The 27,539-nt window shown below is 37.9% G+C and overlaps 4 protein-coding genes and 2 non-coding genes across 15 annotated transcripts; 4 read left to right on the top strand and 2 right to left on the bottom strand.

Annotated features, from left to right (window-relative positions):
* The first annotated feature begins 1,087 nt into the window (after positions 1-1,087).
* LOC110776320 (tRNA:m(4)X modification enzyme TRM13) lies at positions 1,088-11,841 on the top strand. 9 transcript variants are annotated; one of them, XR_008921018.1, is made up of 12 exons: positions 1,088-1,259; positions 7,695-7,945; positions 8,031-8,096; positions 8,207-8,509; positions 8,643-8,901; positions 8,982-9,039; positions 9,827-9,913; positions 10,110-10,244; positions 10,332-10,479; positions 10,776-11,033; positions 11,150-11,253; positions 11,567-11,841. XR_008921018.1 is itself a non-coding variant. In XM_056828515.1 (11 exons), exons 2-10 carry the CDS (start codon positions 7,872-7,874, stop codon positions 11,011-11,013), a joined length of 1,368 nt encoding a protein of 455 aa, XP_056684493.1. In that variant the 5' UTR covers positions 1,088-1,259; positions 7,695-7,871; the 3' UTR covers positions 11,014-11,033; positions 11,150-11,525. The 9 variants fall into 9 exon arrangements, 5 of the variants coding, with proteins under 5 accessions (XP_056684493.1, XP_021836583.1, XP_056684494.1 ...); XR_008921017.1 differs by having other exon boundaries at positions 11,563-11,841; XM_056828515.1 differs by lacking the exon at positions 11,567-11,841 and having other exon boundaries at positions 11,150-11,525.
* A 376-nt stretch (positions 11,842-12,217) lies between these two features.
* TRNAA-UGC (transfer RNA alanine (anticodon UGC)) lies at positions 12,218-12,290 on the bottom strand. Its single transcript has one exon. It is a non-coding gene; the product is annotated as a tRNA-Ala (tRNA).
* Positions 12,291-12,482: 192 nt separating this feature from the next.
* On the top strand, positions 12,483-15,708 carry LOC110776299 (uncharacterized). 2 transcript variants are annotated; one of them, XM_021980845.2, is made up of 2 exons: positions 12,483-14,601; positions 15,079-15,708. In XM_021980845.2, the coding sequence occupies exons 1-2, from the start codon at positions 12,633-12,635 to the stop codon at positions 15,120-15,122; spliced, it is 2,013 nt and encodes a 670-aa protein (XP_021836537.1). In that variant the 5' UTR covers positions 12,483-12,632; the 3' UTR covers positions 15,123-15,708. The 2 variants fall into 2 exon arrangements, with proteins under 2 accessions (XP_021836537.1, XP_021836546.1); XM_021980854.2 differs by lacking the exon at positions 15,079-15,708 and having other exon boundaries at positions 12,485-14,841.
* Positions 15,709-15,734: 26 nt separating this feature from the next.
* On the top strand, positions 15,735-19,904 carry LOC110776291 (uncharacterized). Its single transcript, XM_021980835.2, has 7 exons — positions 15,735-16,121; positions 16,256-16,570; positions 17,212-17,420; positions 17,508-17,556; positions 17,642-17,731; positions 17,890-17,952; positions 18,045-19,904. The coding sequence occupies exons 1-7, from the start codon at positions 15,954-15,956 to the stop codon at positions 19,635-19,637; spliced, it is 2,487 nt and encodes an 828-aa protein (XP_021836527.1). The 5' UTR covers positions 15,735-15,953; the 3' UTR covers positions 19,638-19,904.
* Positions 19,905-20,054: 150 nt separating this feature from the next.
* On the bottom strand, positions 20,055-24,308 carry LOC110776313 (autophagy-related protein 8i). The gene is made up of 5 exons (XM_021980864.2): positions 24,156-24,308; positions 24,011-24,066; positions 23,813-23,865; positions 20,505-20,623; positions 20,055-20,428 (listed from the first exon to the last, which is right to left on the bottom strand). The coding sequence occupies exons 1-5, from the start codon at positions 24,193-24,195 to the stop codon at positions 20,322-20,324; spliced, it is 375 nt and encodes a 124-aa protein (XP_021836556.1). The 5' UTR covers positions 24,196-24,308; the 3' UTR covers positions 20,055-20,321.
* A 44-nt stretch (positions 24,309-24,352) lies between these two features.
* On the top strand, positions 24,353-24,425 carry TRNAF-GAA (transfer RNA phenylalanine (anticodon GAA)). The gene has a single exon. It is a non-coding gene; the product is annotated as a tRNA-Phe (tRNA).
* Positions 24,426-27,539: the final 3,114 nt, after the last annotated feature.

The following is a 27,539-nucleotide window of genomic DNA, read 5'->3' as shown; positions in this document are numbered from 1 at the left end:
CTGGAATTTTATGTTCTTTTTTATATTGTTTGTTCTTTTTTGTTGAATTATTTGTTCTTTCTTGTTTATCTGTTTGTTCACAATAAATATATGGTTAATGTTCATAATGAAATTGTTCACTTCATTGGTCTTTTATGTTTTTACAAGCGCCTATATTGTTTATTTTCAAATAAATAAATAAATGTTCATTTCCCTAATAGTAAATGTTCATTCCAAATAAATAAATAAATGTTCATTTCCGAAATAGTAAATGTTCATTTTTGTAGTTTATTTCCAAATAAATAAATAAATGTTCATTTCCAAAATAGTAAATGTTCATTCCAAATAAATAAATAAATGTTCATTTCCGAAATAGTAAATATTCATTTTTGTACCAGTATTTGTTCTTTCTTGTTGTATTGTTTGTTCTTTCATGTTGGCTTTAAAATTCATCATAAAGTTGTTCATAATTGTTGTATTGGTTGTTCTTTTTTCTGGAATTTTATGTTCTTTTTTATATTGTTTGTTCTTTTTTGTTGAATTATTTGTTCTTTCTTGTTTATTTATTTTGTTCACAATAAATATATGGTTAATGTTCATAATGAAATTGTTCATTTCATTGGTCTTTTATGTTTTTACAAGCGCCTGTATTGTTTATTTCCAAATAAATAAATAAATGTTCATTTCCAAAATAGTAAATGTTCATTCCAAATAAATTATTAATGTTCATTTCCAAAATAGTAAATGTTCATTTTTGTAGTTTATTTCCAAATAAATAAATAAATAAATGTTCATTTCCAAAATAGTAAATGTTTATTCCAAATAAATAAATAAATGTTCATTTCCGAAATAGTAAATGTTCATTTTTATACCAGTATATTAATGTTTATTTTAAATAACCCAAAACGACATCGTTTTGGATGAGGGTACAGTCAGCTTTAGTTGTACCCGGATATAGCCAAAAATTTGCGGTAAAATACAAGTACTGAAAGCACACATTCTTCTGGAGTAGCAATACTAGCAATCTACTAGCCCATCTAGCCCAGCCATTTATCTAGCCCACGGCCCACCCGTTCACCTAACAGTCTAACACTACCATTTTCAATTATTTGATTTTTCTGTTTCCTTTCTCCCCCTTCTAAATTTCTCTGTTTGTTCATCTCCACCGGCCATTTCCATCCTCGTCCTTCGAAAGTGCTCGTCTGCCGTATCAATGGCGGCGTCAACTGCATTTGGACGACACTAATAGCAGATTCTTCAATCAACGCCGTGATTATTAGGTAATTTCCCCCGATTTTTAAAGCTCAGATTTCGCGCGATTTTGTTAGAGTTTAGGGTTTGTCAATTGTGAATTCTATTTTGTGTAGCTGATTTTTAGTTAAGCTTGTTAGTTGTGATTTGAATAGTTATTTTTTTCTATTGAGATTGTTTGGTAGTGTGATAGTTATCGAATTGGGATTTTAATTTTTGGGTGAATTCCTTGGTACTTACTCCGTAATACTTATACCAATTAAAGCTCTCTGAAAATGAACTTGAAAACTTATGTAGTAAGAAGAAAATGCAGTAGCGCAGAATGTCGCCCAGTTGGCCTCTAAATGATTTAGACTTGTTTGATTAATAAAATGTTTGGCCTTTTGTTATGGAATTAGGATTCGGATGCTCCATAACCTCATGGAGCAACTGTAATCTCCATTTGAAGTTTTATATTTATTAAAGGAACTGATGACAGAATTAGTGTGAACAACAATGCAAAAAAGAAAGAAAACGGCGCTGCATATTCCCAGCTTAACATTCTGCTTTCATTGATGTAACTTTTTGTGTAGGGTTTACAGCTGAGAAAATTCTCCTTAAATAGAGGCCTCACATGGTCCTACAATATGACAGCTAGCATACTAGACTCATCCTAGGATAAAGACAAAATAACAACTACAATCTGAGTTGCTGATATTACAGCAATCTTCCTAGGATCATGAGCTAAAAAGGTCCATATTGGACTTAACAATAATGGGCTAAGCCTTATTTCATAATGGACTGTAGTCCTTCAACACTCCCCCTCAAGCTGAGAGTGAGTTTTAACTCCCAGTGTGGACAGGATTGCAGAATGCTGATAAGTAGGCAAAACCTTAGTGAATATGTCAGCTTGCTGATTTTGAGGAAGAAACATAGTTAGGAAAAATTTCATCGTGCTTAGTCTTCTCATGGTATACTGGATTAGCAGCTATAGCAATTGCAGCTTGGTTATCACAAAGAATAGGAGTAGCACCCATTAACTTTACCCCTAGATCTTTAAGTAGTTGTTTAAGCTACATCACTTCACACACAGTGATGGCCATAGATCTGTATTAGAAGCTGTAGATATAGCCACCACAGTTTGTCTTTTTGCTTTCCAAGAGATAGAAGAATCTCCAAGAAGAAGAAACCTGAAGTAGATTTTCTAGTGTTGGGGCATCCTGCCCAATCACTATCACAGTAAGCTGTAACTTAGCAGTGGTGTGTGCAGCTAACAAAATTCCTTGGTCTGTGCTTCCTGATAAATACCTAAGTACCCGCTTGGCTGCCTAAAGATGAACGAAAGTAGGACTATGCATGAATTGGCTTAATACATGCACAGTGTAGGCTATATCAGGCCTAGTAATGGTCAAGTATATCAACTTGCCAACAAGTATTTGGTACTCCTCAAGATCATCGAGAGGAGGAGACCCACTGGAAGTTGTGAGTTTCACATGACTGTCCATAGGAAGTTTAAGTGGCTTGCATCCTATCATGCCATATTGTTTCAGAAGATCACAACTTTGAGATAAAAATATCCCTTTTGAAGTTCTGTCAGCTTCAATTCCAAGACTCAGCTCCCCCATAGCCTTCATATGAAAATTGAGATGCAAGCATTCTCTTTGCTTCATTGACAGCACCAAGGTGTTTTCCAGTGATTATCAAATCATCTACATAAACTAATATAGCAACAAAATTTGCCTGACTCACTTTGGTAAACAAAGAGTAGTCCGTTCTCGACTGTATAAATTGATGCTCAATTAGAGCACTTCTCAGTTTAGAAAACCATTGTCTAGGAGCTTGTTTGTGACCATACAAGGCTTTTAGTAATTTGCATACCAGTTGAGGCTTTCTGATGTGAATATTAGTGCCCTAACACACACAAGAATAAAATTCTAGATTAATTCTCTAAAGGTCAAACCACCAAGAACAATTACTAGAACAAAAACGATTTATTTAGCTTGATTAAAGAAGAAATCACCCTCAAGACGATAATAAATCTCACGACGACATATTTAAAATAAAACAATCAAACTTTTAATAAATCACACTCTCATTATCAGATACAATGCCCTCTTTTTATAGAACTAGAAACCACAAAAGAGTTGGACTAGGAAACTAATTCTAAACCAATTAAAATACGAAAAGTAAATTCTAGGCTTAAACTAGAAAAACCGACTTCAAGTGAAGTCCAAAAACCCGCAAGCCAAAAACTAATTTACAAACAAACTAAGTAACATCCAAACTCTCAAATCTCAAGCACTTTGGTGTGAATAAGTCACCAAGCAGACCACCCCTGTAAGACTAGTAATACTAATCCAATTACCATGCGTCGTTCCTAAGCAGCTCAACTCTAAATGTTTGGTCAACTGCCAAGGCCTTGGCCTCACTCTCCAAGTCCTCCATTCCCACATCATCAAGTGCTTGAGATTTGAGAGTTTGGATGTTACTTAGTTTGTTTGTAAATTAGCTTTTGGCTTGCGGGTTTTTGGACTTCACTTGAAGTCGGTTTTTCCGGTTTAAGCCTAGAATTTACTTTTCGTATTTTAATTGGTTTAGAGAGTTAGTTTCCTAATCCAACTCTTTTGTGGTTTCTAGTACGATAAAAAGAGGGCATTGAATCTGATAATGAGAGTGTGATATATTAAAAGTTTGAGTGTTTTATTTAAAACATGTCGTCGTGAGATTTATTATCGTCTTGAGGGTGATTTCTTCTTTATTCAAGCTAAATAAATCGTTTTTGTTCTAGTAATTGTTCTTGGTGGTTTGACCTTTAGAGAATTAACCTAGAATTTTATTCTTGTGTGTGTTAGGGCGTTAATATTCACATCACTTTCCCTTTGCAGATTGTAGATTCTCCCCCTCAAAACTTATTACCAAATCTGAATCCTTTCCCCGTGTAACCAGGAGGAAATTTCATGAATACAGTTTCATGCAATTCTCCATGGAGGAAGGCATTCTTTACATCCATTTGATGTACATGCCACCCCTCTAATGCTACAACAGCTAGTAATGACCTAACTGTAGCAAGCTTGGCAACTGGAGCAAATGTTACTCTATAATCTATTCCATATTGTTGCCTATTTCCCATAATCACAAGCCTTGACTTGTGTTTATCCAACTTCCCATCAGCATGGTGCTTAGTCTTGTACACCCATTTTGAACCAATAGCTACTTTTCCGGGTGGAAGAACGACAATCTCCCAAGTGTTGTTTCTTTCTAAGGCCTCTAACTCTTCATCCATGGCCTGAAGCCAATGACATTCATTAATAGCATTCTTGAAGAACAATGGATCATTTTGCCGAGTCAAATGAGCCATGAGACAATAGTATTGATGAGTAACATGAGTACTAATGTTCTGTATTTCAGCAGGTTGAGAACTCGTACTCATGTTAGTTACATGATAGTCTTTATGCCATGACGGAGCTTTGTGATCTCTCATTGATTTTCTTAGAGTAGGCGGAGTAGTGGGTTTGTGTTTGCAGTGAATGTGTTTGGGTTCATGTGTTTCTGGGTTCACATGGATGCTTTCATCTGTATCCACCCATGTGTGTTTGGGAAGTGTGGTTAGGTTTGAAGGGTTTTCAGGTTGAGATGAGGTAGAGTGAAAAATGTGATAGGGATAAATCGACTCATAGAATCTCACATCTCTAGACACAAAGTTCTGGTTTGTCAAGAGATTGTACAGCTTGTACCCTTTTTGATTTTGAGGATACCCTAAGAAAATACAGGGCACCCCTCTAGCTTGCAACTTATCTTTCACAATGCTTGGATTACTAGCCATAGCTAAACACCCAAAGGCTCTCAAATGATTGTAGTTAGGTTGCTCTTTGTACAACACCTCATATGGAGTCAGATTATCAAGGATCGGTGACGGAAGTCTGTTGGTTATGTGTGTAGCTGCAAGCACACAGTCACCCCAAAAATGAAAAGGGAGACCAGCATGAAACCTGAGAGCTCTTGACATTTCAAGAATGTTTATGTGCTTTCTCTCGACTCTTCCATTTTGCCGAGGTCTATTTACACATGATGTTTGATGTATAATTCCCAACTTGTCAAAGAAGGGATTGCATTCTTTGTCATCAAACTCTAGTGCATTATGTTACCTTATCACCTTCACCTTTTTCTCAAACTGGTTTCTTGCCATGTTCACAAATGTTTCAATAGCACCGAAAACATCTGATTTCCGTCTAAGCAGATTCACTCAGGTTACTCTACTGTGATCATCAACAACAACTAGGAAATACCTATATTTTCCCTTTGTAGTAACTTTATATGGCTCTTAATACCTCTTCGCTTCATTTCCATGAAGTAGAAGATGGTCGTCCCGTTGTCGTCCCGTTATCAATTGGAAATAACCTCTCTGCAATTGCAGGGGTAAGGTTGCGTACGTCCGACCCCCCTTACCCTGCTTCTTGCGGGAGCCTCTTTGAGGCAATGGGGTAATGATAATGATGATAATGATGAGTAACTTTATATGGCCCCCAAATGTCCAAATGAATGAGCTCAAACAGTTTGTTTGCCTTTGATTCACTCAAACTAAATGGCAGTTTGGTGAACTTAGCGAGGACAGGTCAAACTAACTTCAGTATCATCTTCTTTTACTCCTTTAAGAGCTTTTATTTTCTCTATCTTAGACATAGGTGCATGACCTAGTCTTTGATGCCACAGTGTTGCTTTGCTCAGTTTGGGACATTTTTTTACAACACTTGGCATTTTTTTACATTGTTTTACCCCTTCTTTTTTAATCCGAATAAATCAAAAAAATGCATAATTATTAGGTCGCTTTCAAATTTCGCTAAAATTAACAAATCGAATTGGGGATTTCCCAAAACAGAGATTGGGGATGAACAAATATTAGGTCTCGAATTTTTTTTGGAGAAATCTTTTCATTTCATTGGTAGAATTTTTTAATTAGATCTTGAATTTGACAGAAATTTGGTAGAAACGAACTAATTAAAACTCATGATTCGTCAGCTAAAGAGAGAGAGGGGGAGAAGACGCAGAAAAAATACCTTTAACGCTGCTTTAGGACGCGATTTGGTGACGGACGACGGCGAGGAAGGTAACCAACCCTAGAAACGATGGTGAGGAAAAGTGAGGAGAGAGAAGAGTGAGAGGGCTGAGCGGCGAGAGAGTGAAGGACGACAGGTTTGTGAGTAAAAAGCAGGGGTGTTTTAGTATTTTCAAAGGGGGACACGAAAAGTGTTATTACCAAAACGCCCTCAGCTGTTCCTTTATATAATAGAGATTCTAGATTGTCGTTTTTATTAGAGATTTATAACTGACACTGTGTTTGGAAGGTAGATTTGGAGGGAAAGGGAGGGAACTAATAAAGGGAAAGTGAGGGATGTATTTTCCTTTTTTGGATAGGACATAGAGGAAGAGAATGGAAGAGAAGTGGAGGGATCCCCTTCCTTCCCTATTAAGAAATCAAATTACATCCCTTCACCTCCTTTTTTCTTCCCTCTTTTTCCCTCCCCTCCTTTCCCCTCCGTAAATACTAATCAAACAGTGTAAACAGTTGGGTCTTGGGTTCCTTATGCTGGGATAGAACCAATCTTGGTTGCCTTACTTAATCGGTTAAGCCCTGGTTTGTGTTGTAACTTTTATGCAGTAGTATGCTTACTAGATTTGCACCAACAGCTGCCGTTGCTTAGTAAAAGTTTGAACCTTCATGATCCTTATCCTGCAAGTGTAGAGATATGGCTTTCGTGGCATGCTTTCCTGGAAAAGATATAGAAATATACATTATTTGATAGGAGATGAATGCATGATACTTGTTTCTGGCTACCTTAGTACGGAGTATTTCTTAGTTGGTTTGACACTTTGACCTGCCTTTTTCCAACACTTTTTTAACGGGAACTGACTCCAATGCAGAAAAGAGAATTAGCTGACTAGATAAGCAACTTATTGATGATGTAGAGGTAGGTTTATATAGGTGCAGTACTTTGGTCTGTGGGAGAGAAAGTAGTTAAATGTGTACTGTATTTTGTTGGTGGTGTTTCTAATACGAATTTGTTTAATTTTTTCCAAGCTCGTCTCTGCTCTAAGAAACCTTTATTTACTGGTTAAGGTTTCGGCCTTAGACTCATTCACTTGGTAGATTGGAATTTATCTATACTTGTTTATAGCGTATTGTTCTTTCATTCATGCCTAAATATTTTACAGAGTACTAACTCTTCACAATCTTCAAAAAAAATTTGGTGCTTGTAAATATAGGCTGGCTTAGGGAAAATTTAAGTTTTTAATGTTTTAAGAATAATGATATAACAATAGGAATCAAAATAAATGATAATAATAATAATAACAACAATAATAATAATTATTATAATTATTATTATTAATATTGAAACTTATTAGACATGGTTGGAACTTATTTAACTTATTAAACCTGATTGTAACTTATCTGAAACTTATTGGACCTGAAACTTATTTTTTTTAAGGTCAACAGAAAGCCCCTAAGTTAGGCTGAGGCTTGCGACGCAAAACATACTAGTGGCCAGACCTGAGCAGTGGCGCAGTAGCAAACAGAAGCAACGATAGTAAGATAACCGGTGGTGGACCAATAACAGCAGCAGAAGAAAGATCTCTGCCGTGGGAACTGTCGCGAAGAAGTAAAAATGGAGAAACGTTGCGAATATTGGCTGCCCAAGAAGAAACGATTTTGCGCCAATTTCCCCTTCAATGATTCCCCGTAAGTATCCCTTAATTAGAGAACCCTCTTCTTCATTTTCTTCCTCAGCTGCTGTCAAATAGTTAAATTATGAAATTTGTGATAGATTCTGCGGGAATCACAGCATTAGGTCCAATGGCAAGTGGATTCCTTGCTCAATCGACCCTTCCCAGTTAGTAATCATATCCAAACTATTCCTTAATGCATTTGATTGAAACTGTTACCGTTGATTAATTAGCTTCCCATATTTATGTTATTGTTTGATGTATGAATTTGTGAAAGTTGTGTGCTTGAAGAAAACATGGAGGGTCACTTGAAGAGATGCCCATTATTGAAACAAACCCAGACATTGTCACTCCAGCCTTACTACCAAAAGGGGATTAATCAAGGCACAGATTCTGAAGATCAAGATGTTCAATTCACATCTGAGATGAAGAGGAATTGGGTTTATAATTTGAGTGCTCCTCTTTTTTATGATTTACTCTCCAAGATCCGTTCTCTTCATGCTTCCATTTGTAAGGACATGCAGTTTTCTTACAAGATACCTAACGCTTGTGATATCTGGATAAAGAGACAAAATGACCGGTATGTATATATAATGTATTGGCTCTCCATTTTTTGTTGTTTTAATTGCATTGTGTTTGAATGATTGTTTGTTTATATTCTTTGCAAATGGTGTTTCCTAGTGTTCAAATACTTGTGGTTTCTGTTTTTGTAGGAAAATACCATACCAAGAGAAGCATGTCCGGCAACAAGCGTCAATTCTCGGGAATTTGGAGGACTTTGGGGCTTTGAGCAGTTCTGATCAAGCTTTTTCAGAAGAACAGTGTGATCGTAGCACATTGCATTGCTATGAAGATGATGTCTCTGCTGTGGTTGAGTTTGGAGCTGGTAGGGGTTACTTAACACAGATATTGGCTGATTGTTATGGGATTGAAAAGGTAGTCCTGGTTGAGCGCAAGGCGTACAAGCTCAAGGTCAGTGTACAGAGGGAAAGAGTTTAATGACACATTGAATTTTTTTGATGAAAATAATGTTGATATATCTTTTATTTTAGGCAGATCGGAGTTTACGACAAATAGAGAACTTAGCATTGGAGCGTTTAAGAATCGACAGTAAGGTTTTATTAAATCCTCTGTGTCTGGTTATTTGAGGCCTTTATCCTTTTGTCAGCTATGTTATGCTTTTGAACAGAATATTATATGAAAAAGGGATACTGAAATCTCTTCAATTTTGTATGTTTATGCATCTATATTATTAGAAAAAAGTAATTGTACCGATGTGGACTCTAGTTTATAACTGGACTACTGTTTTGTGATGGCAATTACCTATTGGAACTTGTTGCGTTGCCTAGAACTTCTGCAGCACTAAGCTATTTTACATTGTGGAAATGTTTTGTGAAAAGCCTTTGTTAAGTCTGAAACAGTTATGTTGCTCATTAATTTTTATTTCTCGTTTGCTGTTTCCTCTCAAACATCTTGAAAACATACTTCATCTCCCACCCTCGCGAATAGAGCAATAAAAAATTTCCTTCTACTGCCTCCTTTCCCCGTAAAAAAATGCAGTTCTCTTGGAAAAATTTGGGGGGATATAGACTATTATAGGTGTTGTGTCCCTATGCCCTGTGCTGCATGCATTTCTGAGCATTCACGACTTTCTCATCATCTTGAGTTTTTCTCACCTCATGTAATGTTTCTCCTGGTAACCAGGACTATAGTTTTAATAACTATACTTCGTGTTATGTAATGAAGTTCTTGATATGCCTGCTTTGTCATTTCCATGTATATAATACTTTTTTGAAGCATCATGTTGAACCAGCTCAATTCTGTATTTGGTTGTTGAAGGATTACTTAAACATTGGATAGTTGTGTTTGTGTTGACACATATTGATCACTGATGCAGTTGAAGATTTAAATCTGAATGCTGTCGAGTCTTTGAAGGGAATACCTTACTTGGCAATTGGTAAACATCTATGTGGGCCTGCTACAGGTGAATAATCTGATATCATTGGAAATCTAGTGCGTAACCATTTATTTAGATATAAATCGACCTTCTTGTGTTCAAGTAGCAGATCCCTGTTACTCTTTCACCCTTCCTGTTCTAAGAAACATGAAACTGAGGGAAAGAGGAACATGTTGAGGAGTTGAATATCAGTAATCTTACTTGAATGTATGGCATAGTGCAGATTTGACTCTTAGATGTTGTCTCAGTGAACATTGTGATCAAGATAATGGGAAAGAGCCTGGTGTTCGTCCTCATCTCAGAAGCATAGCTGTGGCGACCTGTTGCCACCATCTCTGCCAATGGAAACACTACACAAGTAATTTTTTCTGTTGCCATTTACTGTAAATTAGAGAAACAAAGTTCAATATCCTTTATCATTTATCCTCCAACCATGAACATGCAGGTAAACAATACCTAAAGAACCTAGGAATCACTAAAGAGGATTTCCATGCTATCACATGGTTCACCAGTTGGGCAGTAGATGCTGATCATGGGTCAGATGTCTCTGATGATGGTTCTTTGCCATCTCCTATTCCACCTCACCCACCAAGGTAAATTGAGTATTATCCTTAAATGATTGGCTATCGTGACTCCCCTTCTCCTTTTTTCCCCTTATAAAGCTCGCAAATGAGTAAGAGACTCTTACTTTGTTCTTATTTTCACATGTACCGAAAGGATAAGTTGAACAAACTTCAGAAAAGGCTATAAAATTCCGAAATTTTCACACAATCTCAGAATACTTTTGATAAGCATCATTATTATCCTGGTGAAAAGAATGGGCTCTAGTTCCTTCATTTCCTTTTGCTGTTTTCCCCTTTTTTTGACGGATCTTCTCTGCTTTTTATAGTGGTAATGAAGAGTGTGGTGGAGATGCTAGAGGAGTTGAAGGTATTACAAGGAACATGAAAGCAATGGACAGGGCAGCATTAGGGTTCATGTGCAAGGATATAATTGATATGGGGAGGTTGATGTGGATTAAGGAATGCGGACTGGAAGCTAAACTTGTCAAGTATGTCCCATCAGACATTTCCCCTGAAAATCGTCTGCTGGTTGCAAAGGCAGGAACAACAACCATCTCTACCTGACCGCTAAGCTAAAATGAAAGGTTTGCACTTTGCAGTAACACTTATTTGATGAAATGCATGGAACCACACATTAACCAGGCCAAGATAGTGAAGTCATGGCTCATCAAGTTTGTGATTGAAATGAATATGGTTTCAGACTTTCATCCATGTATGCGAAAGGGCCGGGTTGAGGGGAGGACGAAGCAAGTCTACTTGTTATCGTGACTACTTGATACAAGTTTACTTGTTCATTCATATGAGGTATGATCCTACCTATACCATGCGTATGAGCAACTGACTTGGGATATATTGTATCACTGAGGTTAAGAGAATAGTACAGCTAAGTTCAATTCTTCAATACATTAATTCTCAAAATCAACTCTTATGTATGCTGAAATTTCTCAGCTTTTCACTAGTCATTGGTGAAATCTTGGGTTTTCTTTTTTCACGAAACACACCGAGCATGCTTTAGCATGTAAATTTTATTAGTCACAATTTTTTTTAAGACCAGTTATTTTGATACTACTAGCAAACTGAGCTAATTTTGCAAACATGTTTTTCTCATGGTAGGTAGACTAGGTAATCTTGCCAGGATTATGATGCATGCACACAGGTGTGAACATATATTTGTGATTTGTGGAAAGAAGATGCTCTTCAAAGTTTAAACAAAAGGATAAGGAAAGCCACATATAGCATTACAATTCAGAGTTGACTACGTACAAAATGTAAAACAGATGCTTAATAGGGTCAGATACATCATACTCCGTACTATGTTACTATCCAATATGCAGATGTTTTTAATTTTAATTTTTATTTTTATGGGTGGCTGCTTTCTGCCTTTTGACTGAATCATACAACTATACGACCAAGATTTTGTTTTGTTTCTTGTCGGAAATCGGAATTAATAACCGAGAGATGGTAATACAAGAGCAAGCCTGAACAAATGAAAATCGACTAATAAGTAATAGCACTGATTGTTCTCGAGTAGCAGCAGTAACAACTGCTAGGCTGCTCCTGTAGATTTCTATACGTAAATATATGAAAACGTAAGAAATGTCACGTTGCATTCTACTAGGTATCATTTAATCTAAATCTTACTCCGTAAATAAAATAGATATGAAGTCATGATCAACTGTTTAACCATTGAAGTTCAAGTTCTCTCAATTGAGCATACCATTTGAAGTCCCACCTCATCAAAAGAAAACGGGTGAAAAGAGAGAGAAAATGGAGATGCGGGGGATCGAACCCCGTGCCTCTCGCATGCAAAGCGAGCGCTCTACCATTTGAGCTACATCCCCATCGTTGTTGTTTGAGTGTGATTAATAAAAACATTTCCAATTAACTAAAGAACAAATACGATTAGATAAGACTTGGGAGTTGGGAATTGAGATTTGGAAGATAAAATAAAACTCTCAGCAAAAGAAAGTAAAATTTGGTACGTCACTTCTTACGTATTAGCAAATACTCTATAGTTTATAGTAGTAGTGCAGTAGCTCCGTATAAATATCCAAACAACACTCTTCCAAAATTACAAAACTACTTCACATTTCCACTCCTCCCAAAATATTCCCCAATTATCTAGTATTCAATTTCCATCAAAGATAAATCAAATAGAGCAGTAAGTCATTTTGCTAATACAAATGGAATCCGCAACCACTCTGGGAGTGAACGGAACCATCGTCTTTACCACCATCGGCCGCATTGATTACGGCTTCGACATCTTTTCAGTCCCCCTCCACCCCATCTCCACCTCCACTGCCACCGAGCACCGCCTTACTGATGGCACCACTGTCAACTTCAACGGTCAGTTTGTAGACGACAACAACTCCCTTGTCTTCATTTCTGAACGAACTGGCTATCCTCGTGTTTACCTTACCGGACCCGGTTCCAACAATCCACCAGAGCAGCTTCCCTCTGCTCCGGGAAGCCTCTTCCACGACCGTCCTATCCTACATGGCAACCGCCTTTTCTTTGTATCTGCTCATCAACCTTCCGAATCACTCTATAAGAGCTGGTCTGCTGTTTACTCTGTCTCAATTGATAATCATAATCAAACCAATGATGATCAGATTAATCGGTTGACCCCATACGGTGCCGTTGATTACAGTCCGGCTATTTCAATCTCCGGTGAGTTTGTTGCTGTTGCTTCGTATGGGTCCAAACCTTGGGGTGGCGAATTCCACGAGCTTCACACTCAGATTGTTGTTTTCCCTGTAACTGACCCAAATAAACGCACCGTTTTAGCTGAGCGTGGTGGGTGGCCCACTTGGTCCGGCGATTCTGCTATCTACTTTCACCGTCAATCTGAAGACGGTTGGTGGAGTATTTACCGAGTTGCTTTCCCTGCCACCGAGTCTCCACTCCGAGTCACTCCCCCAGGTGTCCACGCTTTCACTCCCGCAGCAATGCACGATGGAAAGAAGATCGCCGTTGCTACTCGCCGGAAGGATAAAGCCTATCGCCATATCGAGATTTTTGATACAGAGTCAGGGGAATTCGAACCAGTTACCGAGTTGCTAAACCCAGAATTACACCACTACAACCCGTTTGTTTCCCCGGGTTCAAAGTTCCTGGGATACCACCGATTTCGGGGCGGTTCAAACTCCGGTGAGCAAAAGGGGGACAAAATAATCCCCAACCTGGAACCAATTGTTTCTCCAATCAAGTCCCTGAAAATGGTGAGACTCAACGGCTCATTCCCTTCATTTTCCCCCGACGGGAACTTCCTTGCATTTAACCCAGACTTCGAAACAGGCGGAGGGGTGAAGATCATGAAATCAGATGGCTCCAAGAGGTGGACATTGATTAAAGGACGGGTCGCCTTCTACACCTCCTGGGCCCCATGTTTATCAGATAAGAAGAAGCATGTCATCTTCACGTCGTTGGGTTCAATCTTTCAGCCTGCCAGAGTAACCGTACAGGTAGCTCGCATTACTTTCGATGCTTCAAGCCTTGATCCTCGTTGTGAAAACATCGAGAATGCTGAGATTAAGATCATGACCAATGAGGAAACGGGCAATAACGGTTTTCCGGCGTGTTCGCCTGACGGGAAATTGGTAGTTTTCCGATCAGGTAGATCGGGTCATAAGAATCTTTACGTAATGGATGCAGTAGACGGAGAAGTTGACGGAGGTAACAGTGCCCGTCAGATAACGGAGGGGGCGTGGGTTGATACTATGCCCAGTTGGTCACCGGATGGACAGGTGATCGCTTTTTCCTCAAACCGGCATGACCCGAGTAACCCGGTAACCTTTGGGATATACTTGATTCGGCCAGACGGGTCGGACTTAAGAAGAGTACACGTGGAAGGATCGAGTGATTCAGACATGGAGCGGATAAACCACGTGTGCTTTAGCCCGAATGGAGAGTGGTTGTTATTCACCACCAACATGGGTGGGGTTACGGCGGAGGCAGTTAGTTTTCCGAACCAATTTCAACCATACGGGGATCTTTTTATTGTCAAGGTGGATGGAAGTGGGTTGAGAAGGCTGACGTGTGACGGATACGAGAACGGAACACCTGTGTGGCATTCTAATGGAGAGCTTGACATTGAAATAGGAAACTTGTCATTGAATGGGAATGTTGAGGTGGATGGTGATGAATTGAAAGGTAAATTTGTCGAGCCACTATGGATTACTTGTGATTTTTGAAGATACACACTAATACAAGTACGGAGTAACAACGTTTTCAATATCATAGGAGAATTATTTCATTTGAAAAATAAATCATATGCTCTTATTTGGTTTTATGATAACTTTTTAGACCTAATTATTTCTATGTCCTTTGCATATAACGTTGTATTTTTTTTTACTAAGTACTATATTTAATAACCCTTAAATATTTTACGTGCATCTTGTGTATCGAATAGTATTTCTTATCCTAAAAATAAAAGAGTATAATACATTGAAAATAAGAGAATATGAAGTATCACTTACCTAATACAATTGGGTGGAAATGTGGAGTTAGTGAGATACTCACCTTGTTACTTGAAGTACAAACCCGTTCAACTACAAAATGTTTGAGAGTGACTCAAACGTAAATTTGCATAGCAAGGCCTAACCGACTAATTGTATATTTGTATTGTAGGTTTGCAGCCCAAGTATTTGGGGCTACGATGTCACCGACTCTAGGTCGGTTTAAGGCACGACACAACATCAAAAAAACCCTTTATTACACAAGCATGACAAGACACTTACATGAAACAGCGGGCCTTGTGTGGAACATCTTTTTTTATATAAAAAGCGCGGCAAATTACGTTAATTGAGTGACATTGAACTCTTCACGGCACAAAACGACACGAGAATACACGTACTTGGTCGTGTCTGTGACGATATTTTGAAAATTTTGACTCGACACATACAAAACTTTTGCGTGATCCAGGAGCTTATCAGGCCCATTGGGCCAAATTATGTAAACTCAACACCAGACACAACTTGACACGAGCACCGCACAACCCACTCCCATCTTGACACGAGCACTTCCCGGTACAAAACGATACGAGAACGCACGTACTTGGTCGTGTCTGTGACGATATTTTGAAAATTTTGACTTGACTCATACAAACCTTTTGCGTAATCCAAGAGCTTATCGGGCCAAAGTATGTAAACTCAGCACAAGACACAGCTTGACACACCAATCTTTAATTCGTGGTCTCGCGGTCTATGTACAATGTGCCTACGTCACCAAAGTTGTCCCGTGGCTTTGTACGACTAAAACACCGTCGAAAAATAAAAAAGTAAATTAAAGAGAGTAGAAGAAGAATACGAATAATCCCAACTATTTTATCTCTCCTCTCTTGGCGTTCCGTGTTCCTCCCCTTTTCCTGGATCCACGAACCCTAGAGTCCAGAATTCTTCCCCAATTCCCCAAATTCGCCCACCACCTCTGCAATTTCATCCATATCTGTATATTTTCGATTTCCCTAAGAAGGCAATTTCTTTTCAAAATCTTCAAAGTAAGATATGGACGATAGCTGTGCTGTGTGTGCGGATACCCTAGAATGGGTTGCCTATGGGCCGTGTGGTCATCGAGATGTTTGTTCTACTTGCGTCGCTCGCCTTCGATTCATCTGCGACGATCGCCGTTGCTGTATTTGTAAATCCGACTGCAACATCGTCTTCGTCACCAAGGTTTTTGATTTATTTACGATTGTTTTGCTCAAGTAGTTACTCTTATGTCTGTGATTATCGCGCACTGTATTATATTTAGATCTTGTGAAATTGGAAACTTATATTGGTAAGGGTTCAATTTGGCGGGATTGCAGGCTTTGGGGGATTATACTAGAGTGGTGAGTGACTTTTCGAAGTTGCCATCGCAAGTGAAGGAGGGCCAGGTGGGTTCTTACTGGTATCATGAAGACACTCAAACTTTTTTCGACGATGCTGAACACTACAAGATGATCAGGGCAATGTGCAGGCTTTCCTGTAACATTTGTGACAAAGCTTCTGCAGAGGAACAACCTCAGCAAGATGGGGGTTATAGGAAGAGGCAGAGGTTCAGAAACATTGGCCAGCTTAAGGCTCACTTATCTCATCAACATCGTCTCTTTATGTGTGATCTTTGTTTAGAAGGAAGAAAGGTTGTTTATACTATCTCTTTTCTCTCAAAATCAATGATCATTTCAATCATCACTCTACTGCTCTCTCTTTATGTTTCTCAAGATGATGGTATGCTAATGCTGCTGATAACATACTGTATTAGTCATTCCATTTCTTAGAAGCACCCCCTAGATAAGTGATATCACGGTTCATCGATTCTTGTCTTTGAAATCTACTGTAATATATCTCTTTCAATGACTTGCTTTTCTTTTCATGTTCTTGTTCTTGTTCAAATATATACTTTTTAGCAAAACGTTTAGGGTTCATAATATAATTGCTAATCACTGAAGACGCTTATCATTTGTTGCATCCATGAAACACCTTCAAAAGACTATCCTCAATTTGTCGTTTTGTCATAGCGGTTGCCCATTATGGCCTTTGTTATCTTTTCAAATTTGTGCAAAAGAGGAAAATTATTTGATACTCCATATTCGACTTTCCTTGTTTTACTCATATAGCAATTGCACTACACTTTTATCTGAATGGATAATAGGTGAAGCTTGTGAGTTTTTGTCTGTATTGTGCAATTGGTGTTAATTTGGATAGAAGTGCTGTTCTTTCTTCATGAGGCTTTTTCTCTCACGCTTGTGGTTAACATATTATGCCTAACTTGAATACACAGGTATTTATTTGCGAGCAAAATCTATATACTAGAGCACAGTTGAATCAGCACAAGAGAACAGGTGATTCAGAGGTAGATGGCACAGAAAGTGAAAGGGGAGGTTTTTCTGGGCACCCTGTGTGTGAATTCTGTCGAACCTCATTATATGGAGAAAATGAACTGTATACTCATATGTCAACTGAACACTTTACTTGCCATATTTGTCAAAGGTGAAATTAAGTTTATTTATTTTAGTTGGCTATGATATCTTGAACTAACTGTAATGGAAAGGGACCATAACATTTTCATTTTTCTAGGCGAAATCCTGGTCAATATGAATACTTTAAGGATTATGATGACTTGGAGGCAAGCAATTTTCTTCCCTAGTGGATTCGAATGTCCTTGTGCATTTATTGAGGATGTCTTATTTATGCCTGCCTGTTTGCAACAGAACCACTTTCGTCACGATCACTTTCTGTGTGAAGATGAAGCATGCCTTGTGAAGAAGTTCATTGTATTCCAATCAGAATCCGAGATAAAGGTGATTCTTTTAACATGATTTTCAGGCTTAGAAATGACTTTTGATGTGTCTATCTACTTCTGCACACTTTGTTCCTGCCTCTTTTAAATGTTTATGCTTGACATCTCTTTTGCTTTGTCACAACAATTGAATCTTATTTTTGTTGATACTTCATGCAGAGACATAATGCTTTGGAACATGGAGGCCGCATGTCTAGATCGAAGCGTAATGCTGTTCTCCAGGTATGCTAAATATTTTCACATAAGGCTTTGGTGTTTCTCTAATATGGAGTAGCATCTAATATTCAACTATTTCGTCATTGTTTTGTACGTAGATACCAACTAGTTTTAGATACCGAAGTAATAATGAATCTGGACAACACCGCGGACGTAGACGGTCTTTCCGTCTTGAATCTTCTCAGGACACAGAGCTTAGTCGGGCCATTGAAGCCAGTCTCGATAGAGTTAATGCCAGTGATTCTGTGGCTGGTCCATCAGCATCATCAGCTGCTGAACCATCACTTCATGCTGGTTTAGAATCAAGCGACCTTGATCCCCTTGTACAGCCGTTTGACTCACTAAGCACTACTGATGAATTATCTTCAAGGTACCGTCAGGCTGTGTCTCATACTGCAGCTGATGCATCTCTAGTAGGATCTTCATTTCCTCCCTTGTCAACTGCATCCAGCAGCAGCCAACAAAAATCTCAACAAGTTTCCCAAAATACTATGGCAGCTCACCTTCGTCGCAAAAACAAGTCCTCTATTCTTAATGTTGCCCAGCCTAGGCTTGCTAATAGCCGTGGGCCTGCTCCGACTACATCAGCTGCTTGGCCTGCTCCTGCTAATAATCGTGTTGCTGTTGCTGCTCCTGCTCCTATTCCGGCTCATAGTCGTGTGCCGGTTCCTGTTCTTGCTAATAGTCGTGGGCCTGCTCCAGCAACTTCAGCTGCTTGGCCTGCACCTGCTCCCTCTGCTGGCTCTAGCCAAGTCAAGCCAGTAAATGGCAATATGGGTGGTTCATGGGGTGCGAGAAACTTGGGGAGTAGCAATCGCTTGAGCCACTCTAACTCTGCTCCTAATCTCGTTGACAGTAAATCTTTTGATCCGGCATCTGATTTCCCCCCAGTGTCAGCAGCACAGCCCAACAGGTTGCAATCTACTGCCCAAAGGCCCCAAACTAAAAAGATAGAGGATGTCCAAACTGCAAATAAGTCTTTGGTAGAGAGGATGCGAGCTGCACTTGATTATGATGAAAACAAATATAATGCTTTTAAGGAGATCTCTCAAGAGTATCGGCAAGACCTAATTGACACGTGGGAATATATACAATATGTGAAGCAGTTTAACTTGACACACCTTGTTCCTGACATGGCTAAAATATGCCCTGATATTCGGAAGCAAAAGGAACTCATTGAGGCCTATAATGCTACTACTTGTAAGAGTAGTGGAGGACAGGAGACATTTTGGGGCAGTGACAACCTTCAGTTAAAAGGAAGCAGTAGTAGCTCAAGGAAGGACAAAGGAAAGAAGGTGATTGACCGCCCAAAGGAGACATTAGCAGATAGCGTCATGAATACAGTGAAGACTTTGCAGACCCAACTCAAGCCTTTTGAAGGAGAAGCAGAAGTCTTGGAAAAGGATGGCTATCGTTCTAGCAAAGGGAAATCAACTGTAGCACTGGATGGAATGCCAGGTGGCAGTAACCAGCATCTTCCTGCACAAGGGACTAGAAATACCACTTCAGTAGATGGAGGAACTAAGCAGAAAAAGAAGACCCCAAAATATATCAGAGTTCGCCTTGGTGAGAACTATGATGCAGCAGAATTTGATGTCGATAACTCTTCTACTGATCCCAATTCAGCAGTGCCATCTGGACGCGGTGGTGTTTGGCGTACTGGAGGTGCTCAAAAACTGTTTGCAAAATGATGATTGTTTTGATATAACTTTTGTAGACTTGGAAAGTAATATTGAGATTTGAGATAGTTGTCTGCCTTTTCCTTCCATGCACTGATCAGATCATTCATGGAAGTATTTTGGCCTCTTGTGCAGCATATGTTGTGTTTTGGTTTTGAAGTTCAGTTTTTTTAACCTATGAGTTGAAACAAAGCTCATGAAAAGGCCTGTCATGATACCACAATTGTCTATACATAAATTTATACGGAGTACTTCTGAGGAATAGAAATTTATTCCTGACTTTTGGCATTTTTTTGGTTTGTAATTCTGTTGGCAATTACTGGAGTATCACTTTGTTTAAACCAGCACAGTGTTTTTGTTGTAGTTAAAAATTACTAATATGACATAATGTAATCCCTAATGGGTTGCGATTTTTCTATCCAAGTGAGATGATTATAATACAAAGATACTAGTAAAGTTTATTGGCAGATACTAGCAAAGTATAATACTGCAATGTTCCCATATCAGGATAAAACAGTTTGCTCGTGATGGAGCATTATGCGCGAATTTGATCCGTGTGTTATTAAGGAACGGATATTCATGTTTGACAAATTTACATCAGCTTGAGAAGACTAAGAACTTTATACACAAATGAAATACTGACAAACAAACTTCGAGTCACTTGTTGGGAAACAAAGTGGTCAAAGACTGAAGAATTTACAACACTGTGGCAACACCACCAAAGGTTTTTTCACTGCTGTAACACATGTACAGAAATCCATCTTCATCCTTGTATGTCTCGTAAACAGAGTTCAACAAACAAGCTGCATACAAGAACAAAATGAGAACCATTACCTGCAATAAAACTCACTAGAAAATGAGCATACATTAGATACTTACATGTTTGAGGCAATGTATCCTTAACAAATACAAAAAGAGCCTTGCCAGGAGCAAGCCGAAGTCTGCCACTCAAAATGTGAATGAAATGTCCGACGGACATGTCTTTAGGAACCAAGAATCTGAAATGCAGAACACGTGATTTATTGCAAATATCGCAATGATTCTTTTACACTGATACATGAACTAGTACAGGACAGGACACTCTGCTTCATGAAACATGAAATGATACAAAAACATGCACGTTTTCCAAAACGCATGTATTAGAAGCACAATGAGTCAATATCATATGAATGCTCTTTCTTCATCTTTCTTTTGCTCTTTTATTTAGGGGGTTCTAAATGTCTAATACATGCATGAAGACACAAAGGACTGAACAAAGCTGCAATCTTGGAAGAAAATATCGCACAAGAAATGTACATACAAGAAGCGTACATCAAAAACCAAATGACTGAATGAGAGTACAAGATGTAGTGTAGATGAAAATGTAACAATATCATTAACAAATATGAAGCTAGAAGTATACCACCATCTGACAAAATTATCATGAGCTAGTATTAAAGTTTCAAGCAGTAACTTGCAGGAGTACATTCCTGATAATTTGGTTAATGATCATTACAATAGTTGTAATGCTCCTCGTTCAGTAAACCAACCAAACAAAAAATCACGTGACCCGTTTATCAGTAGAATAGAAGAAAAGACATTGCCAGCAGGAAGCTAGCTACACTGCAAGACACTGATAGCATTTGTAAATAAAACGGTTTTTTCATGAAATGCCCATGAGGTTTGCAATAATGCATCAAATACCCTCGCGTGTTTCGAATCACATAATATACCCCTATTTATCCATATTGTTCACCAAATACACTTAGACTTAACGGACGTTAGTCCTCCGTTAGCTATGTTTTACCATTTTACCCATAGTGAAGGACATAAACTACAAAAAAATCATCTTCTACTGTTTCTCTCTCCTCTCCCCTGTTCTTCCTCCTCTCGGCGGCCGATCTCCTCTCTCTGGTCACCGGCGAGCCTAATTCGCCGTCGAATTGCAAGGATTTCATCTGACGTAGGTAAAGCTCGTCGGATCGTGTTGTTAACCTTTCTCCTTTTGAGGTGGTCTAATTAATAGTTTTTGGTGTTAAATGATTTTTGATTCTTGAGTTTTTCCCCAAATTATAGGGTTTCTTGAAGATTTTTGAGCAATTTCATGTTAATTGCAAGAATCTGAAAATTGGTGATAGATTTGTTTCTGCGTTCTTCGGCGTTTTGATCGAAGGATTGACCGGATTTTGATCGGAGGTTGGTCTGTGGTTTGGTTGCGATTCTTGGGTTCGTTGTTGAGCGAGGCATCTTATTCCTCGGTCGGCAATTCACCTCTACAAACTCCGAAGTTCTCCACCGTCCTCCACCCTTGGTTGAGCGGAACTCGGAACTGTTTGACTGAGATGGATCTTGTCTTTGCAGTTTACAGTGTGGCATTCCCAATCGAAATCTGCATACCTTGAGGCGTTTGGTTTGTCACCAAACCTCCGTTGCTTCTGCTCTGTACTACTAATTTTTAATTTTCTATTCGTAGTTTCTTGACATAAAACGAAGAACTACATTTGAACTGTTTGTTGTCTCCGTTGTATATTTGTCATAGTATACGAATATATTATTTTGGATGTTTCTCTGTGGAATATGATGACGGTATTTCTTGAAGCAAGAGATTTAGATAAATAGTTTCTATCTTTTGTGAATTGATTCATACTGAGGTTAAAGTGGACTCTATAATCATTATGAGCTTGGTTTCCACATGTATTCAGATAAACAGCACCTCTGTCACTAATTCTGTATTGGCGTTTGTGAATAAGAATGGTTTTCTCTAAGAGAAAACTGTTTGTAATGTTTATAGATTTGTATGCAAAATGGGGGATATTCCCATAGCAAGGAAAGTGTTTGAGAGTTTGCTGGACAAGGCCACTGTCTCTTGGAGTATAATAATAAATGGGTATGGATTACATAGAGACGGGGAAGGTGCAATTTCTCTTTTCTCAGGGACGGAAGATTATGGAATAAAGCCTGATAACATTACATATCTTAGTATCTTATCAGCCTGCAGCCACGTACTTTGTATATTATTTTGTATATTTGTCATAGTGTATGAATAACAATTAGCAGAGTGATGTTTTGTGTGTTCTGATCTGTATTCTGTTTTGCAGCCACGTATGTTTTGTTGTTCTGACAATTAGCAGAGTCATAGTATACGAATAACAATTACCAGGAGTATTTGGAAATGAATTGAGTATTAAGAATATCTTGTTGGACGAAAGCCTCACTCCAAAACTCAGCAACTACTCGATTCAGGCACAACAAACATGGACCAGCAGTGGGAATCTTGCTCTTAACAGCGAAAATCTTGTATTGCATTTGTCCACTTAGAAATCGGTTTATGTAAAGCCGTTAAATTCAAATACTTGGAATTTGGGTATTTGGTGCAACTTAGTTTACAAATAGGTGTATATTATGCAATAAGTTTATAAATAGGGGCATTCTGTGAATTATAAACATGACTTAACGGAGGACTAACAGAAGGTCCGATTAGGGGTATTTGGTGCAAACTTAGGTAAAAATAGGGGTTTATTATGTGATTCGAAACACGCGGGGGTATCTGGTGCATTATTGCAAACCTCGGGGGCATTTCATGAAAAAACCGTAAATAAAATTCTAAATACCGGGAAGCTGTTTTAAGGGTTATTTCAAGACCTGAACGATTACAAAACTCTTTTAGCGTGTTAGGTCTGTAACTGTGAAAGGTCAATTATTGACAATTGACATGAGTTTAGCTGTTCAATACATGAATCGTGTATGAATGGTTACACTCTTGACAAAACCAAAGGCAAACCATATTCTAAGAGTGTCAAATTTTGGCTCTAGGTAATTTGATGCTTTGTACATATACTTGATCTTAAACCTTGGATAAGACGTGGATTTGCTCACTATAATAAGTATATACTTGAAGAAATACAAGTACTCTATCTCTGGAAATAATAGTCACATTGTTTCAACCCCTTGTAGTAGTTCATATATGCCACAATAATTTTTCTGATAGGTTGTGGTATATCCAAGAGCTATTTCAATAGGGGCGAATCAAAGAAGTCGGGTTAATCTATAATTCTGTTTTCCATTTGGCATTCTAACCAATTTCAGCAAGTCAATGATCACAAAACCATGTTAAAATTGAGATCTTGTAGGGTTTTGAAATCAACACATGTTGGTGATGGACAAGCATTACTCATATAAAATTAAGTAAACAAAACAAAAGAACATACTTTTTCTTTTCAAGCACAGGAAGATCAGTTCTTGAATATTTCTCAGCAATCACCTACACAAACAGAAAAACCCCCAAATTAAATTACTCATCCATATATGCAAGCCCTAATTTCAGTTCATCAATAGTAATATACGAAGTACAATTAAATCAATAAAATTGAATATGGATTAAGATTAGGAAAAAGATTGTGACTGACAGGGACTCGATCAGGATACTTGGCGAGCATATCAGTGGCTTCGTCCAACCTTTGTTCTGCAAATTCCAATACAATTTAACCAATTCATCAACACCCTTTCGTTTGGAACGCCATAATCCAATTAATTCAACCAACAATTACATACCAAAAGTGAATTCATCTTTGAACGATTTTGCCTTCCCCATTGCTGCCCTTGATTTCTGAATTCTGAACTTCTGGGGTTTCTTGATTACGTCTTCCTCTCAAATTCACATTAGATGATCAAATTTGGGAAACGTTTTATAGTCTCATGATGCAGTAGACTTTTGTTTATAAAACGCATAAAGGGAACCTTATCAAACAGCGGGGATAGCTCAGTTGGGAGAGCGTCAGACTGAAGATCTGAAGGTCGCGTGTTCGATCCACGCTCACCGCAATTGTTTTTTTCCTTACCTTCTCTTGGTTATAATATTCTGTTTTGCCAAACATAGCCTAATTTAAACTTGTAAAATTCAATATGAATTTTTCATTTTTTTTTTTTGTTATAATATTATGTTTTGCCAATACATAGCCTAATTCAAACTTGTAAAGCTTATATCCTTTTAACGTCTTCTCCCTTTAAACAATCATTTGATTATATGAAATGTTAGAGAGAGACAATATGAAGTGCATTGATATTAGTTAAGTGTTTTAGTTGAGGGTGTTTCTGGTTAGATGAAAGATAGGTTTCATGATAATGAAAACACAACGAGTAGTTTGTAAAGATTAAAGTGAGAATAAACAACAAACACTCCTCTATTTACTCCATAAGTCTTCCTTGTTACGTTAACATATTTAGCAAAGCAAGATGAATAAAAGGAACAATCAAATAAAAATAACATCAACGGGACAATAAAATAAAAATAACATGACTCTAAAATAGTCAATCGAACTTAACCTGCAATTAATTACTCCGTATATCTCAATATATTTTTTCCAAATAACAAAATTTGAATAACTTTCCAACACTATACGTTTAAGTAAAAATATTGAACAAAATGTCTCCAACCATTTAAAGAAATATATATTTCAATGTTTCAAACCCAATATAATATAAAGTAAAGAATGACACAACACCACTAAATATGATTGTGGGGGGAGCCGTGTTTCGTGTCGAGTCCACGTACCTTGGACCTGAACGAGCCTGACCCACGACAAGCTCACATATTTCGTGCCAGACTAGACCAACAATTTCAAAAGACTGCTCAGGTACAACCAAACCTTCATGTACTCATGCCGAGTCGGGCCACGCATAAGTCTAATTTTACTCAATTTGATACGCTTAGCCGTGTTGTACTAACGATGTCCTGAGCCTAATCCACGACTTAGGGTGAGTTTATCCCTAGTCTAGAAGGGAGTCTTAAGGTGAGTCTTGAATCTAAGTCTTGGGATAATGTAACACCCCGACAATTCCCATTTTCTAAAATAACCTCTTTTTAAATATAACTGTAGGGAATTATCAAAGTATTATCGCCCGTGTGAAAACGTTACGGCTTATTCAGAATTTTGCAGCGGAAAACATAAAACTAACTTTTAGGTTCATAAATAATCTATTACATATTAGGTCCAAACCAATTAACTGAATTAAGGAAATACGAATAGTACGACAAATTTCAAATCCAAGTTAACAAATTAAATCACTTAATTAAACGAATAGAACTACAAGCTCTCTAATCCCGATCCCAATGATGCATCATCTTCAAACCTGTAGATGGGCAACGCTTATTGATCCTTAGAGACTGCTCACCAAAGATGGGTCATCACAGGATCAATAAGGCATAGCCATGATCAACACACACAAACAAAGCACGTAATCAGCAAAGCTGAGTACTACATACTAAAACAACAACAATCCTAGCATGATACTATCAAACCAACAACCCTAACATGATACTAATAAGTATAAGTAAGGACAGACAAAACATAATAAATTGACGATTATACTTGACTAGACTAAGCTAGGCTTAATAACCATAATATTATTTTAGTTGAAATAGACAATGGACCGAGTTGACCATCCAGAAGTCTTCACTAAGGAAGACGAGGTACGGGCGCGACTCCGTAACCTCAGTGACCTGCGATATCGAGGAACGTTTAAATAAAAATAGGACACGGTGATCAATCCGGTCCCAGAAAAGGCCATGGGCTACCACCATGAACCCCAACTCCTGTTTGTCCGTCACTTCAGACGTGCACAGTCTAAAGCTATTGCTATTCAGTTTCACTTTACATGATTTACAAATTGAGATTCCGTTATGACTCGACCATTACATAAGACAGACAATTCACATTTGTTCACAACTGTTTTTATCTTGGAATTAAGTAAGTGATCATAAAAGCATCAATCAAGACTCATTCCAACTTAACCAACCTTTCCTTTAACCATGAGCAACCCTGTATATGGGCATAAAGTTTCAACCTACTAAACAAGGTCCTCCGCCCTTATAAAGTAGTGAAAAGATAGAAAGGGAACAACAACCAATTGATCCAACCCAATCATATAGAATAATCTAGTGTTCCCAACCAACATGTTTGTATCAAACATCCATACTAACATGTTACAGTTCTTATAGTGCAAAATAAGTTCAATAAGTTTGTCCAACAGTATTAAACATGCACATTCAATATAACCCAGTTCGTCCATAATATCAACATCACCAAGTTCCACAATAATATCAACATAACCAAGTTCAACAACAAGATTCAACATGGTTTCAACAATTAGCACACATTCCAGGCACACAGGTATGTACGTACCTTGTGTAAACAAACTGATAGGCCACCTTAACACTTTCAAAAGTCGCCTAGAGAGAATTCTCCGCCTAAAACAACCAACAAGTAATACCAATCAATTTCTAATCATTGGTAACCATAATAAAGCATTCTAAATGCATCCTAAACATATTTAGAGCTCTCCCCAATATCAAAACTTAAACATTTGATTTCCTAGCATCATACTTATTGAACTAGTGACTGAAATTCGTTGAAAACTTTTTGCAAACATCGTACTTTAAATTTTCAGCAACATAACTAATTTCACACTACTCCCCAAGCTTTGAAATCATAAAAACAATAACTTTAATAATTTATAATCATCCTACCATGATCTCGAAACTATTAAAACCATTAAAATTCATACTTTAATAATTAAAACCATTATTTCAATCAAATTGCATAATCTGAAAATTAAATATATTATTTGAGCATACTACATAAATCTGAAAATCCAATTAACTCATAAAAATCATAAATTTATTAAATCAAATCATGAATTAAATAAACAAAATAAAATCAAAATATTTAGTTTACTTAGGGTTTAAGAAATAACCAAGAATTAGAGAGGGGAGAGGAGGCTGGCCGGTAGACGGCGGCGGCTTGCGGCGAGGGAGGAGCACGGTGGTTGCGTGCGGTGGTTGCTGCGCGAATATGGTGGTGGTCAGCCACGAAATCGAAGAGCAAGCAATGAACGAAGAACGAAAAATCAAAAGAAAAAAGGGAGGAGGAAAGAGGA

The sequence above is a fragment of the Spinacia oleracea genome, chromosome 5 (genome assembly GCF_020520425.1).
Source record: "Spinacia oleracea cultivar Varoflay chromosome 5, BTI_SOV_V1, whole genome shotgun sequence".
Classification (NCBI taxonomy): Eukaryota; Viridiplantae; Streptophyta; class Magnoliopsida; order Caryophyllales; family Amaranthaceae; genus Spinacia; species Spinacia oleracea.
Note: the sequence above shows the minus strand (reverse complement) of the source record. Positions and strands in the feature narration are given on the sequence as shown.

Coding starts and splice junctions, on each gene's coding strand:
- LOC110776320 (XM_056828515.1), top strand. CDS start 7,872: ATGGAGAAACGTTGCGAATATTGGCTGCCCAAGAAGAAACGATTTTGC. Junction 8,510..8,642: donor ATAAAGAGACAAAATGACCG/GTATGTATATAT, acceptor CTGTTTTTGTAG/GAAAATACCATACCAAGAGA. Junction 9,040..9,826: donor GGAGCGTTTAAGAATCGACA/GTAAGGTTTTAT, acceptor TCACTGATGCAG/TTGAAGATTTAAATCTGAAT.
- LOC110776299 (XM_021980845.2), top strand. CDS start 12,633: ATGGAATCCGCAACCACTCTGGGAGTGAACGGAACCATCGTCTTTACC. Junction 14,602..15,078: donor GGATGGTGATGAATTGAAAG/GTAAATTTGTCG, acceptor TTTGTATTGTAG/GTTTGCAGCCCAAGTATTTG.
- LOC110776291 (XM_021980835.2), top strand. CDS start 15,954: ATGGACGATAGCTGTGCTGTGTGTGCGGATACCCTAGAATGGGTTGCC. Junction 17,421..17,507: donor ACTTGCCATATTTGTCAAAG/GTGAAATTAAGT, acceptor TCATTTTTCTAG/GCGAAATCCTGGTCAATATG. Junction 17,953..18,044: donor AGCGTAATGCTGTTCTCCAG/GTATGCTAAATA, acceptor TTTTGTACGTAG/ATACCAACTAGTTTTAGATA.
- LOC110776313 (XM_021980864.2), bottom strand. CDS start 24,195: ATGGGGAAGGCAAAATCGTTCAAAGATGAATTCACTTTTG. Junction 24,067..24,155: donor CAAAGATGAATTCACTTTTG/GTATGTAATTGT, acceptor TGGAATTTGCAG/AACAAAGGTTGGACGAAGCC. Junction 20,429..20,504: donor GGATACATTGCCTCAAACAT/GTAAGTATCTAA, acceptor TCTTGTATGCAG/CTTGTTTGTTGAACTCTGTT.